At 34.8% G+C, this 15,835-nt stretch overlaps 1 protein-coding gene across 3 annotated transcripts in view; it reads right to left on the reverse strand.

The window, feature by feature from the left end:
* Nucleotides 1-15,835, reverse strand: part of DENND4C (DENN domain containing 4C) — a 158,375-nt gene that overhangs the window by 53,643 nt on the left and 88,897 nt on the right. For all 3 annotated transcript variants that reach the window (XM_077148071.1, XM_077148069.1, XM_077148070.1), the window contains exons 11-17: nt 14,889-14,989; nt 14,345-14,563; nt 6,095-6,240; nt 4,949-4,984; nt 4,731-4,861; nt 3,402-3,534; nt 2,142-2,348 (exon numbers count right to left, since the gene is read on the reverse strand). In XM_077148071.1, the coding sequence (XP_077004186.1) occupies nt 2,142-2,348; nt 3,402-3,534; nt 4,731-4,861; nt 4,949-4,984; nt 6,095-6,240; nt 14,345-14,563; nt 14,889-14,989 (973 nt within the window). The remainder of the gene's footprint in view (nt 1-2,141; nt 2,349-3,401; nt 3,535-4,730; nt 4,862-4,948; nt 4,985-6,094; nt 6,241-14,344; nt 14,564-14,888; nt 14,990-15,835) is intronic.

The raw sequence follows: 15,835 nt of genomic DNA on the forward strand, positions 1-15,835 counted from the left end.
TTAAGTGCATCAAATATGTCTAGCAAATATGCATTGTTTTAAAGTAAATATTTACTTCTTCCAATTTGTAGAGATGTAATTATTTCAAGAGACTATAAATCTGTCAAAATAACTTGTTAGAAATAGGAATACAATAAATTAACTTCCAAATTTCAGACCTGATGTCATTCATGTCCTTTACTGGGAATATAGTCTGAAAAATTTTTTTATCTTACAAATCATAATTGCTGCATGTTATAAGAGTATGCAATTATTTATATCAGAGACTTGCCAGATAACTAATAATTATAGAAGAAAAATACCTTCTTTTTTTTTTTTACATGGGCAGGCACCGGGAACCGAACCCGGGTCCTCGGGCATGGCAGGCAAGCACTCTTACCTGCTGAGCCACCGTGGCCCAGAAAAATACTTTTAAGGTAATTTGTGATGTCTTATGAACTTATAATTTCTCAAAGCAACTTTAATATTGCTCTTTGAATTTAAAATACAGTAAAAAAAGTTAGTGTTTGTTCTTATAAAGCACAATTTAAAACATTTAAAAATATACTTCATTATGCTTTACACAAAGCTAAAACACACCTTAAATTTAAAAATTAACTATCAGAACTAGAAAGAAGGTACACTTTTTTAAACACTAAAATATATGCTGCATAAAATACTGATTCTCTGATCAAGTGTGTTTAATTTCCAAAATCTTTATAAACATCAGATGAGAGAAAATGAATCAAAATATGAGAATGGATATTTTAATACCTGTTTTCTAACTTTATCTTTTTATTTTAGAAGCTTTTATAATATACAGAAACTACAGTTCTAGTATGTCCACAAGCATTACCAGATCTCAGTATTTGTATATTCTGTTTTAGTTTATGATCTTTTTGCTTTTAAAAAATAAAAAATTACACTTGTTCTGTAACTACTTGTTAAAACGCATTTGGAAATTTAGTGCTTTTTTGTATATATATTACATTTCACAATTAAAAAAAGTTAAAAAAATTACAATTATTGCTGAAGCCACATGCCCCTCTGCGACCCACTTCCTTTCTATCCCTGTGTTCTCCCTATTCCCTGTCTCAGACATCCATTACTCTGGGTTTTTATTTATGTCAACTTCACTTTAAGTTCTAATCTGGTTCCAAATATTATTGGTTGTTATCTTAAAACTTAAAATAATTTTTAAAGAGAAAATTAGCAAAGAGAAAGGCTAAATAACAGCATCAGTTTCTCAACTGTTAACTGGGCAATATCACTATCTCTTAGAATGGTTCTGAGGCTTAAGAGATATAATACATGCAAAATGCTTGGAACCACATGCACTGAGTGCTTGCTATGAGCCAGGCATTATCCAAGGCACTTAGCTGAATTACCCGACAACCCTCATATTAAAATCATGAGAATGGTACTTATTATTTAAATCTGTGGTTCTTGATGGAGGGCAGTTTTGCCCCCCCCCCGCCCGCCCTGGGGGGACATATGGAAATATCTGGAGACGTTTTTGACTGTCATTGCTAGTGATTGCTGCTGGTATTGAGTACACAGGCCAGGAATGCTTCTAAACAGCCTACAATGCACAGGACAGGTCACCACAGAAAAGACCTATGTGAAACAAAAAGTCAATAGTACCAAAGTTGAGAGGCTCTGATCTATATTTTCAGAATCTGAAACACACTGGGTTGTGTGACTCACCCTAGGACACAAGTCCTAAGTGTACAGCCACTTACTAAATGCATACTTCCCATCTGCTCCCTAATAAAGTTATATTAAGAATAAAACTAAGGGTGGGCCACGGTGGCTCAGCAGGTAAGAATGCTTGCCTGCCATGCCTGAGGACCCGGGTTCGATTCCCAGTGCCTGCCCAAGTAAAAAAAAAGAATAAAACTAAGCCACTAGTATTCTCTATTTATCAAGGGTAAATAAATATCAGGTCTAAGTAAGGAGGTGTCTGTCTCATTCTAAAGTAGTTTTAAAATAAACATATTTAAAAATAAACAATATACATGAGCTCCATTGAAACAGAATAAGAACTTCACCTTTCTTAATGAAAAACGTTTAAGGTCACTTTAAAGTAAGTGAGACCTAAATTTTCTTCAAGATACAAAAATAAATTCATCTTAGTAATGGTGACTCTATTTTATACTTGCCTCGTCCAGTGGATCCACCTCTGTTTTCCTCATCTTAATAAGCACATCGTATGCCTGCTGAAGTGCTCTGACCTTAGGATGAGAAAATCTAACATAGGCTGGGAGACAAATAAACCATAAGCTGTAACAATGACTGAACAGACACTTGGCCCATTGTGGTGGATTTGTATAACATCTCTTGGCCAATTTATGAGCTGTTTTTATCTCCTACAAAGAGAATAAAATAAGATATTAAGGTATTTATTAAAATTCTTTAGGGTTGGAGAAGAAGTGAGAAGGAAAAAGGAGAGAAGAATTTAATATATAAAATTTGACTTAAATCAAATATCTTATTTTTACTTTTTTGAGTGGCTTCTTATATTCAGTATTACATGGTTCCTTAAATACACACCAATAGCAGTACTCTGGACTTTACTAGAACTATTTGTTGGCACACACATGTCTCCTAATAAGACTAGATATTCCTTGAGGGCAAATATCATTGTTATTTTTATAAAATAATGGTTAACAAGGTACCCTTCACATACAAGCAGTCATATGCTTGATGGATGAAAGGATGTCTAAAACCATAAACCCCAATTTAATTATTTATACCTTATGAGTTCTTCAGTATCATTTCTGAAAAGAGATATTCCTCTCACTCTTCTACAAAAGTTTAAGATGCCTTAGGCTATTACCTGTCAAGGTTTCCACTATACCCTCTCTAGCCACAGTCTGTGTTAATTCCTTCACTGAGTGATTTCTTAAAAAGTCCTATTTCTTTAAGGCAAGATGGTCTGAGAAAGTCTGTGGATCTTACTAACTAATAGTTTGATAGTCAAAACAAACTAAACAAGCTGTGGTATATACATACGACGGAATATTACACAGCAGTAAGATAGAAGCAAGGTTTCTTTTTGGATGAGAAAAATTTCTAAAATTGACTGTGGTGATGCATGTACGATTCTGTGAACATGCTAAAAGATGCGAAACTGTACACTTTAGGTGAAATGTATGGTATGTGAGTCATACCTCAATAAAACTGTTTATAAAAAAAGTATAGATGGTTCCCAATATTTGGTTCTCTTAAAGTACAAAAATATGCCTTCAAAAACTTCAGTCTCAGTATTATAGGTAGTACTGCAAGTAATCAAGTTTAATTTAATAATAACCATAGTAGGTCTTCAAAATTATAGGTAATAACTCTAACCTATGAACTGAATATCACATATACACATCCTACATTTTAAGTTAACATGCATTAGACAAAGAGTATCTGACCTGTTTAGTTCTCTTAGCCATGAGAGCTGGGCTGTTTGTAATACTATTCCCAGTAGGGTGTCTACTAAAACAAAGTTTCAGCTCCTGTGGTCCATCAAAAAGCTTAAGATCCAATCTTGGAAAGTATTTGTAACTAAAATAAAAAAGCAAAAATACAACTGCTGATTGAAAATACAATAACTCTTCATATTATTTCAATAGTTTGGTAAATATTTATAAACTTCAAAGAGTATCCAATATCACTCCCCACAAAACCTTATAAGAAATTCCCCCCCCCCCAATTTAAGATGAAATAGTTATAAGATACATAAATTACCATGTGGGAAACTGGCTCTCCAACCCTATTTGTTATTTTTAACCAATCCCTCTAAACAGAAAATCTTGATATCTTATTTCACAAGATGTTAATCTTTTCAACAAAATCCATATATTAAATATTTTATATGAATGTATAATAATATACTTTGTACAAATTACCTTGCGGTAGCATTTAAAGGGGGAAAAAAATCCCATAATTTTATTTTAGGGATATACCACAATTTAAGCAATCCCTTATTTTTGGACATTTTAAGGTTATTTCTGAATTTTCTAACTAAGAATTCTTGCATAAATTTCTGATATTTATGAATATCTTTGTGACTATTTAATGGCTTGGAAATTTTCAAGTCAATAAGGGAAAACAGAGGTTACAAAGAGTATGTACAAGATCAACTCATATTTAAGGATAACAAATACTTATGCATAAAAAGAGAGGAAGCACACATTTGATTGTTAATAGACATTAAGCAACTGAACTAAAATGTTAAGATTTTAGTTTTTAAATTTTATTTCATTTATTAAATTGGATATCATTGTAGTTATAGTAATAAAAAACAATCAAATCCACTTTAATTCTTAAAAGATTTCCATCCAAATCCTATTCTTCACATTTATTTTAATAATGAACAATTCCTGGTCTTCTACTTTTACATTTACTCTGATAACTTAGTAACTCATAAAGGATTTCAGTCTTTATATTAACCACAACACCTTGAAAGGGAGGGAGTAGGGTTCACAAAATATTTTTCTTCTTCAGAACTGGTTATTTTTAAAAGATTGATATGGGATTAATCTTTTAGGTGAATAATGATATATATCTGAATTCCTTTCCAACGAGGCTATCCAATTCTAGTTATACCTGGTGGCATTTCCATAAAATATTCCTCCTCTCCATTCATTTGCTGAATACATGTTGAAAATGACTACACAAATGATTAATAATCACAAAAGATAGAAAATAAAATAATCAAAGCCATACCTAAACAGCTCTTTAAAAAAAATTCGTGCTACCTGTACTTTGGTGAAAGTTCCTCTCCAATATCAGGAGGTGGCTCTGGTGGCATTATGAATACAGTGTGCTCACTTTTCTGTGAATCATCTAGTTCTATCAATTTGGTATCTTCTGCTGAATCAAAATCAACCTGAAAATAGTTATTATCTCTAATTAATTTGCATGTAAACAAAATGCAATTCTGAAATCTCAACACATAAATCTAAGAAAAAATTACCTTATCTGTTTTCTCTGTGCTTTTATCAGGAAACAACTAGAAAAAGAGAAGAGATTCTCTGTAAAAATGTCCACTGTGAATTTAAGAGATCAAATTCTGATTAAAAAAACACAAAATAAAAAAACACAAACCTAGTCTTTTTTAGTACAAGGCAGAAGCAAACATTTCACAAAATATTTTTGGGCCATGCCATTAGGCTAAAGCATATTTCTCTCATGATCATCAGGACAGAAAACTTGTTTTGATTTGTTATTTTCCTCTTTTCACAAACAAAATATGGCCAATCGCAAAGGGAATCTGATGATCTCAAATCATATTCATTATTATTAAACCACTGCATTAGCTACTGACATTTTCTAAGCTTTCCATCTAAGCAGAAGGTAGTTGGAATATCAATTTCATAAATACAAAAAAATTTGAGGAGTTTTAATAATAGCCCTGTGATTCTTGATCACCCTGATAGAATGGAAGAAAATTAAAATTACTAAAGTCTTCTATGGCATACAAATCATTAACAGTGCATAAAAATTAAAATAGCATAATATTCTAGCTTTCTTTGGATACAATCTCAAATTTCTTAAAACATATTGTTTACATAAACAATTGGACCCAAAATCCACTTAGAAAAAATAAAAACCCATTAAAAATGAAAAAAAAAATGTCAGTCATCATCGTCAATACTTCCTTAACATGGGTAAAGGTAAATAAAGTTTTAAAACAACATATGTTCAAATCAGGACACAGCAAACATATAAGTAAACGTATCTGAAATGACAAAACAAAAAAGCACATAGAAATTCTACTACCCATGAAAATGAACTTTAAAAAAAAATGAACTATGAGTTTCTATCTTATTAATTTAAATAAAAATATAAGACTTGGAGGGTTCAATGAAATGTTCTTGGTACTGAATGGTTACAGAAGTAAAGTGAGATTCAAAGAGAACAGTGAGCTATGTATGGTAGCAATTAGATGATACAAAGTTTCGAAACGGATGCTATAGCCCAGAATCAGTAACATACATGAACCCTGCCACCTCCCAACATAGCCTGTCTCATTTGGGGCTGATAATAAAATGACGATTATACTGGAAAGCCAAACTGCTAAAATTTTTCCTTAACAGTGGTATATAGGACCAAATTTTACCTTTTCTATGCAGTCATCAAAAAATGCAAATCCAGTATCTTTATCACTTACAAAACTACACTCTTCAATGAAACGAATAAAAATCTGTGTTTTGGATAAAAGGGTGTAGAATTTTGTATAGGCACGATCTCGACTTTTTAAAAATCCTGAAAAAAAATTACAATTCAATTATAACTTAAAAATAGAACTAGATATTATATAAAATAATTTTAAACTTATATTTTATGTTTATCAATATTTAATGGAAGCTTCTACTAATACCATAATATATTCTGCCTGATTCTACCATAAAAAAATCTTAACTTGTATCATTAATCTTATTATTGTGGTAACAGACGCAAATATAACATAAAATTTGACATTTTAAGTGTATGATTCAGTAGCATTATAATGTCATATTACCATAACTATCATTTTCCATAACTAAAACGTTTCTCACCACCCAAAAACAGAAACTTTCTTACCCTTTAAACAATAACTCCCAATCCTTCTTCCCCTCAGGCCCTGGTAACCTCTAATCTACTTTCTATTTTTGTGAATGTGTTTATGCTAGCTATTTCAAATATATGAAATCATAAAATATTTGTCCTTTTCTGTCTAATTTATATCACCTATGAAACAAATAAATCAATGTTGTACAATAATAATGTCATTCTTTGTAATGGCTAAGGCATCATTTTAAATATGTATCCCATTTTAAAATTTTTTATTGAAATATATTATATATTCACATACCATATATTCAAAATGTACAATCAATGGTTCACAGTAGTACCATATAGCTGAGCGTTTACCATCACAATCAACTTTTTTTTTCCTTTTTTATGAAAAATAGCATACAAAAAAAGCAATACATTTTGAAGCACATTGCAACAATTAGTTTTAGAACAAATTTCAGAGTTTGGTATGGGTTACGATTCCAAATTTTAAGTTCCTATTTTTCTCTATTTTTGATATCAGACACAAAAAGAAAAGACAATATAATGATTCAGCAATCATAAGCATTTGTTAAACTCTATCTTCTCTGTATAACTCTACCATCACCTTTGATCTTTCTCCCACTCTTTAGAGGTATTTGGACTATTCCCATTCTAACTCTTTCATATTAGAAGGGGCTGTTGATAATACGGGATACTGAGATGGAAACAGATGATGGTCTGGAGAGGCTGACCCCTCTGCATTTCAGAACTTATCTCGGCCCAGGGACCCATCTGGTTGTAGGTTTCGAGAAAGTTACCCTTGTGCACGGAAACTTTGTAGAATCTTACATAACACCCTAGGTGTTCTTTAGGACTCGCAGGAATGGTTTTGGTTGGGGTTTTGGCAAGCTATGATACTTAGGAATGTCTAACTGAAGCTTGCATAAGAGTGACCTCAAGAGTAGCCACTCAACTCTATTTGAACTCTCTCAGCCACTGATACCTTATTTATTACATTTCTTTTCACCCTTTTAGTCAGGATGGCATTGTGGATCCCCATGGTGCCAGGGCCAGACTCATCCCTGCGAGCTGTGTCCCATGACACCAGGGAGACTTTCACCCCTGGATGTCATGCCCCATGTAGTGGGGGAGGGCAATGATTCCACTTGCAGAGTTGGGCTTAGAGAAGGAGGCCACATCTGAGCAGCAAAAGAGGTCCTCCAGAAGTAACTGGTAGGCATATCTATAGGTAGACTAAGCTCCGCTACCTATGTAAGCTTCACAGGAGCAAGCCTCAAGATCAAGTGCTTGGCCTACAGATTTGGGTGTCCCTAATGTTTGATACTGTATAAGGGGTTTCCCTAGAGGTAAAATGTAAATAGTCCCATATTTTTTCTCCCATCCCTCAAGGAGGTTTGCCTATACTTTGCTTTTTCATTTGTTAAATCCTATCTTCTCTATTATACATTTCCTTCTCTCTCTCTTTTTTTCATTTGTTAAATACTATCTACTCTATTACATTCTTCCTTCTCTTTTTTCTTTCCATTTCAAAATTTTAGATTTTCATTTCTAGCTGCTCTGAGATACTGGAGATTAAAAGAAATATCAATATACTAATTCAGCACTCATATTCATTTGTTAAATCCTATCTTCTCCTATCAACTATCTATAGAGGAGAGTCTCCTACTATTATAGTTGAAATGAATGAATAATAGTCTCCTACTAATGAATACATCTCCTACTATTATTGTTGAAATGTCTATCGTCCCCTCCAGTTTTGCCAATATTTGCTCCTAGACTGGGAGCATTGACATTTGTGATTGTTACATCTTCTTGATGAATTGGCCCTTTTATTAATATATGCTCTCATCCTTTGTCTCTTGTAACGTCTTTACATTTAAAGTCCATTCTGTCTGATATTAGCATAGCTACTCCTACTTTATCTTGGTTGTAGCTTACATGGAATGTATTTTTCCATCCTTTCACTTTCAATATATTTGTATCTTTGTATCTAAGATGAGTCTCTTGTAAGCAGCACATGACTGGATTATATTTCTTAACCTATTCTGCCAATGTGTATATTTTAATTGGTAAATTTAGTGCATTAACATTCAAGTTATTACTGTAAAGGCATTTCTTGAACCCATGATCTTATCCTTTGTACTTATCTGTCAAATCTACATATGCTCTCCCTCTTTCTCTATCATTCTCTGTCCTTCTCTAGACTGCTCTCTCTTGTCCTTTTTCTTTTTAGCTGGCAGAACTCCCTTTAGCATTTCTTGTAGGGGCGATCTCTTATTGATATATTCTTTCAGCATTTGTTTGTCTGAAAATTTTAATCTTTCCTTCACCTTTTTTTAAAACTTTTTTATTGTATAGTATAACATATATACAAAGCAAAGAAATAAAAAAGCAAAAGTTTTCAAAGCACTCTTCAACAAGTAGTTACAAGACAGATATCAGAGTCTGTCATGGGCTATCATATGCTCATCTTAGATGTTTCCTCCTAGCTGCTCCAGAATACAGGAGGCTAGAAGGCTTAAATAATTTTTATCGCAATCGACTTTTTTTTACCTTTTTCTGTGTGAAAAATAACATATATACAAAAAAGAAACAAATTTCCACTCAATTAGTTCTAGAAGATATGTCAGAGTTTGACATGGGTTACAATTTCATAATTTTAAGTTTTTACTTCTAGCTGCTCTAAAATACTGGGGACTAAAAGAGATATCAATTTAATAAGTCAGCATTCATATTCATTTGTTAAATCATATCTCCTCTGTATAACTCCAACATCACCTCTGATGTTTCTATCCCTCTCTTCAGGGGTGTTCGGGCTATGGCCATTCTAACTTTTTCATGTTGGAAGGGTCTGTCACTAATATGGGGTAGGGAGATGAACTACTGATGTTCAGGAGAGGCTGGGCTCTCTAGGTTTCAGGACTTATCTGGTCAGGGACCCATATGGAGGTTGTAAGTTTTTGGAAAGTTACATTAGTGCATAGAAAGCTTGTAGAATCTTATATATTGCCCTAGGTATTCTTCAGGATTGGTTGGAATGGTCCTGGTTGGGGGTTGGCAGGTTATGGTAGGTAGCAAGTTCTAACTGAAGTTTGCATAACAGCAACCTCCAGAGTAGCCTCTCGACTCTATTTGAATTATCTCTGCCACTGATACTTTATTAGTTACACTTCTTTTCCCCCTTTTGGTCAGGATGGAATTGTTGATCCCATGGTACCAGGGCTGGATTCATCCCTGGTAGTCATCTTCCATGTCGCCAGGGAGACTTTCATCCTTGGATGTCATGTCCCACATAGGGGGACAATGATTTCACTTGCACAGTTGGGCTTAGAGAGAGTGAAGCCACATCTGAGCAACAAAAGAGGTCATCCAGAAGTAACTCTTAGGCATAGCTATAGGTAGTCTAAACTTCTCTGCTACCTATATAAGCTTCAGAAGAGTGAGCCCAGGATCGAGGGCATGGCCTATTGACTTGGGTGTCCCTAAAGTTTGACACAGTATCAGGGGATTCCCTGACGGTAAGGTTTAATAGTTTCATATTCTTTCTCCTATCCCTCAAAGAACTTTGCCAATACTTTTTTATTATTTGGTTGATATACTCTAGGATGAATCCAGGTATTAAATTAATCTATACGGTATTAGAAGACCTCATTCTTATTCTGGGGTCCCTGTGTATCAATTGTTCAAGTGAGCTATACAGATAGATTAAGTGAGATTATGCGCCACAGAAAATTTCAGTTCCAGACCAAATAAACCTTTCTTCCTTTGGTCTTAGACAGTATGTGTGATTCTAAAATACAGACACTGTCTTCCTTACTTACCTCTGTGTTCTGAATTACTTTAACCCTAACCTGATCAGCTTCATTCCTAATCTCTAAATGTCAGCTTATATATATATAAAACAGCCTCTTGAGATTCAGAAATAATAATTACCACTCAGAACTTAATGTGTCATCTACAAAAGTTTACAATCTAGGCCCCTGTTTTCTTATAAGCATTTTCTAAAGACCACACCACTGTTATTCTTTTGTTTCTGGCTTATTTTACCTCACCAAATGTCCCACATGTTGACATTGTTGCATGCCTTATGACTTCACTTTTTGTAGCAGCACAACCTTCATTCTTAAGTATACAACATCCATTGCCAATCTACTTCTCAGTCTGCATCTTTCAGTCACCTGCATTCATCAGGCATCATGTATTATGCCCAAAGTCCACAGTCCATTAACCTTCTCAATTTTGGATAATTTCATTGCTCCTAAGAGAAAGAAAACCAATAGACACACCCTCGCCAAACAGGAAATCTAAACCTCCTCTTAACTCTTGCCCCTCCCCCCATTATTTACCTCTGCTATTGCTGTGGCGGTGGTGATATTTTCCTTTTGAACACAGCCCATAGCATGCAATAGCAGCTTTCCCCCTGTACCCTGGACTTAAACACTCTTTGTATATGAATCATATCTTTGAAGTAATTCTTGCAAGAACTAATTATATTTCTATTGTTAATCAGTGAGTCCCTCACTTTCAGAGGACAATTTGGTTGGATACCGAATTCTTGGCAGTAAGTCTCTCTCTTTCAGGATACCATTGCCTTCTCGCCTTCATAGTGCCAATTGAATAGCCCAAACTCAGTCTTATGTGGTTTCCCTTGTATGTAGTAGATTGTTTTTTTCTAGCTGTTTTCAGGATTTTGTGCTTCTCTTCAACATATGACAATCTGATTAGTATATTATCTTCGAGTAGGCCTATTTGGATTTATTCTATTTGGAATTTTTTATTAGGCTTCTTTGATTTGCACATTTATATTTTTTATGAGGGCTGGGAAGTTTCCCCCCATAATATCCTCCACTAATCTTCCTAGCCCTTTATTCTTCTCTTCTCCTTCTGGGACACCAATGATTCTTATATTTGTGTGCTTTGCTGTGTCCATCAATTTCCTGAGATCCAATTCAAAATTTTCCTTATTTTTTTTGTCATTTGCTCTTTTGTGTATTTGAAATCAATTGGGCTGTCCTCTAGTTCACTTATTCCTTCTTCTGCCTCTTCAAATTTACTGTTGTGTGTCTCTAGTACAGTTTGGATTGGGTCTACAGTATCTATAATCTCTGTGATATCTGCTAATTTTCTATTTACTCTTTCAAATTCATTTTTATGCTCTTCTCATGTCTTCTTGATCTCCTTTATGTCATTAGCCAACCAACTGATTTTATTTAGTAGAGTTACATGAAATCTGTAATTAGTTGTTTCAAAGTCTGCGTCTCCTCCAGTGTTTTAACTTGGTCATTAGGCTGGGCTCTATCTGTTTGCATCTTGTTATGCTTACTGATCTTCTGTTATCTTTGAGGCATGTAAATATCTTGATACAGGTGGTAGTTAGGTTGAGGTGTCAATTTGGCCAGGTGAAGGTGCCTACTTCTGTTGTTGTAGACATGAGCCAATGCTAAATGAAGCTCATCTGTTGCTGATTACATCTGCAGTCATCTAGGAGGGGTACCTGCTGCAATGAATGATGTTTGATTTAACTGGCTGGGGCTTAAATGAGAGAGCTCAATGTAGCACAGCCCAAGCAGCACAGCATACCTCATCTCAGCACTCACAGCTCAGCCCAGGCCTTTGGAGATGCAGAAAGAAATCACCCCAGGGAAAGTTGTTGGAACCCAGAGGCCTGGAGAGAAGGCCAGCAGAGATCACCCCGTGCCTTCCCGTGTAAGAACGAATATCAGTTGCAAGTTAGCTGCCTTTCCTCTTAAGAACTAACAAAATAAATCCCCTTTTATTAAAAGCCAATCTGTTTCTGGTGTGTTGCATTCCGGCAGCTAGCAAACTAGAACAATTCGGTTCCTTTGGAAGTTGATTATCTACAGTAGTCTAAAGCTTTGTATTTGTGGGACTGGTGTGGAACAGGATATGGGGCATGAGCAAGGCATAACAGTGTGGTGATGGGTTGCAGTGCAAGTATAGGCATGGGTCAAGTCGCTACGCTAGTGCCTGTAAACGTGGGGTGCAGGGTTGTGGTGTGGGGGCAGTCCTTGGAGCACAAGAGCCAGGTGCAGCATGAGGGACATGGGAAGAGCATGGCAGGAAGTGGATGTGGGGGACTGTGCAGATGCACGGGGCCTGGTGAGCAGAGCGTACATGTCATCGGTATCAGGATGTTCAGTATGGAGCACAGAGATCGGGGTACAGTGAGGGCAGGGCGCAGGTGTGTCCTGGTGCAAGGGGAAGGGACCAGGGGGTTGGGATGTGGATACATGATTGTTAAAGGAGCAGGGCACAGGTCACAGACATAAAATGAGCAGACTTCAATTAGAGATATGAATGAAGTTGATCTGGGGAGAACTAAAGTAAATCAGACTAAATGGTAAAGGATGATACTGACTATATTTTAAAATTTCATTCAGAGACCAAGGAAGAGAGGTTTACATTGTGCAAAATTGGCATTTTCGGTAGCACACTATCTAATTTAACCTGTATGATCAGGTTATTCAATACCATAATCATATGTAACCTTGAATAGGGAGTGAGATCTTTGTCATTTATACAGGTTGGTGTGATGCCCCAATACAACCCAGAATAAACTGGGAAGAAGATTAAAAAGTATTTGCAAAGTCCCCTTGAGGAATGGGGCAAACTTCGCCACCTGGAGAAGACCTGATATTCTTGCAATTATTGGGGACTGCAATTTGATAGACCAGGCCCCTTGATCCTGAGGCTAGTTCTTATGAAACTTATTCCTGCAAAGGAGGAGCTAAGACTATTTATGACTATGCCTAAGGATAACCCCCAGAGAACCTCTTTCATTGCTCAGATGTGGCCTCTCTCTCTAAGCCAATTCCACAGGTAAACTCACTTCCCTCCCCCCTCTACGTAGGACAAGACTCCAAGGGGTGTAAATCTCCCTGGCAATGTGGGACATGACTCCCAGGAATGAGTCTGGACTTGGCATCACGGGATTGAGGAAGCCTTTATCACCAAAAGTAGAAAGAGAAATGAACCAAAATAAAGCTTCAGTGGCTGAGAGATTTTAAATAGAGTCCAGAGGTCATTCCGGAGGTTATTCTTGTGCATTGTGTATATATATATATATACCTTTTCAGGTTTTAGAGTATTGAGTAGCTAGGGGGAAATACCTGAAACTGTTGAACTGTAATCCAATAACCTTGATTCATAAAGAGTGACTGAATAACTATAGAGCTTTTAAGGTGTGTTTGTGTGATTGTGAAAACCTTATCAATGACACTCCCTTTATCCAGTATGGACAAATGAGTGAGTAAATAAATAAATAAATAAATAAAGGAGTGAGGTATGGGATATTTTGCATGTTCTTTTTTATTTTTGAGGGGAGTAATAAAAATGTTCAAAAATTGATGGTGATGGCGAATGCACAGCTATATGATGATACTGTGAACCACTGACTGTACAGTTTGGATTATATGCTATGTGAATATATATCTCAAAAGATTGCATTTAAGATAAAAAAGGGTGTATAAAGCCAAGAAGTTTGCAAAACTGCACAAAATACCTAGAAGCAAACTACCACCAGCTATGTTCTACAAAGATAGTTGACAATACGTTATTGCTAATATAGGTGACATCTTTCATTATTCATAATTAAAGCCCTCTAGTTTCAAATTTCTCAGGGGAAAAATGGAGAATTAAAAAGTAAAAGAAATTCCATACATAATAGAGCTTGGTTAAAGATCATTATATTTTAATATGTATTTCTAATAAGTTACATTGTGATTAATCTTAGTAGCAATAAACAGTAGAAAATATTTTAAAAAGCAATTGTATTTTCAATGCCACTCACCCTGTCGGTCAAACAACGAATCAGCTGCTGTAGCTTTATTTGAAGGGGCCTCTGTGATTGGTCTGAGAAATATTCTATATCCTTTTAAAATAGTTGCCATAAAGCGCAAAAATGCTTCCTGAATTTCCATTTCAAGTTGCATTGTCTTCTTTTGCCAGGAGAAATCTGCTTCAATTGGTGTCATCTCAATTGCTGAACCTTCTTGAGTTTTACGATGAACTGACAAATGAAGTAGGAACAGAAAATAGCATCAATTTAGAGTATCAAACTATATTGACTGATTCATCAATTAGAGAAAGACTCAAAATAAAGCTTGTGACTTCCTGAAATTCCTCTCCCCATTTCCTTAGGAATCACTGGAAGGGCTAACAAGAAGATACATGGCAGAAAGAATATAAAAAAATCACAAAATACAACATTATTATTAGAATTTTCTTTTATAAAGAGAATCCTTTTAAGTATATCAAAATTATTACTAATATTTTAAGAGGAACTTTCTCATATATATTCTTTACTTAAAATATTCTTTATTCCCCATATCTACCTGATGATAGCTGAGGATATAATTTCTTCAAGGTGCTAAGCAGATTTTTACATGGCTTTTTGGGAAGCTGCTTCCAGTTCATGGACTTCTTTTCGTCTGATCTATTAAATAAGAAACATAGTTAATAAAATACGTTATTTATAATTTGTCTTTATAAAACAAAATTATGCCAAAATTTAAAAAAAATGGAAAGGGTGCTTTTACTGAAGTTACAACTGATAATGGCCAATAGGAATAAGTGGTTTTCAAGGAAGCTCTTGTTTCATTTCAATTTCTCATTTCATTTCAATTCACCCGTCAAATTTGGTCATCTCATTCTAAAATTCCAACACAGATTTTTAATACTGGAGTTATGAACACAACATTAAAGCCTTATTTTTAAAGTTGTATTTTATGATTATTATATTTTAAGCATCAAACTTGACTGTCTTCAGACTTCCAAAATATCTGTCAAGTGTCTAAAAATATTGTGTGCCAAAATAGAGGGACTGGAATTTAAGGATTAAAAGTACATTTATAGTTTATTCAGCACTCATATTAACTGAAAAGGACAACACCCATTATCCAAGTCTTAACAACTGAATGCCAATTAACTGCAACTTCAAAAATTATGTGACTCTCTGAAGCTAAGAAAATCATCAATGCCCCAAACAGAAACGATTTAAAAAGTTGATTAAGTGATCAGATAATGAGCACAGATATGAATGAAGCTGATCTGGATAGGATTAAGGTGTATCAGAAGACTGGGTAAAGGATGATATCATCCACATCCTAAAACTTTTTCTGTGTATGACTAAAGGGAGAGATGTTTATTTGGTACAAAATTTATATTTTGGGTAGTGCACTTCATAATTTAACTTGTGTGGTCAGTTTAGATGAATACCATCTGTACAGGGAATCTTGAATAGGGCATGAGATTTTTTCGATTTGTCCAGATTAGTGTGATG

This window comes from Tamandua tetradactyla, chromosome 2 (assembly GCF_023851605.1).
Source record: "Tamandua tetradactyla isolate mTamTet1 chromosome 2, mTamTet1.pri, whole genome shotgun sequence".
Taxonomy (NCBI): Eukaryota; Metazoa; Chordata; class Mammalia; order Pilosa; family Myrmecophagidae; genus Tamandua; species Tamandua tetradactyla.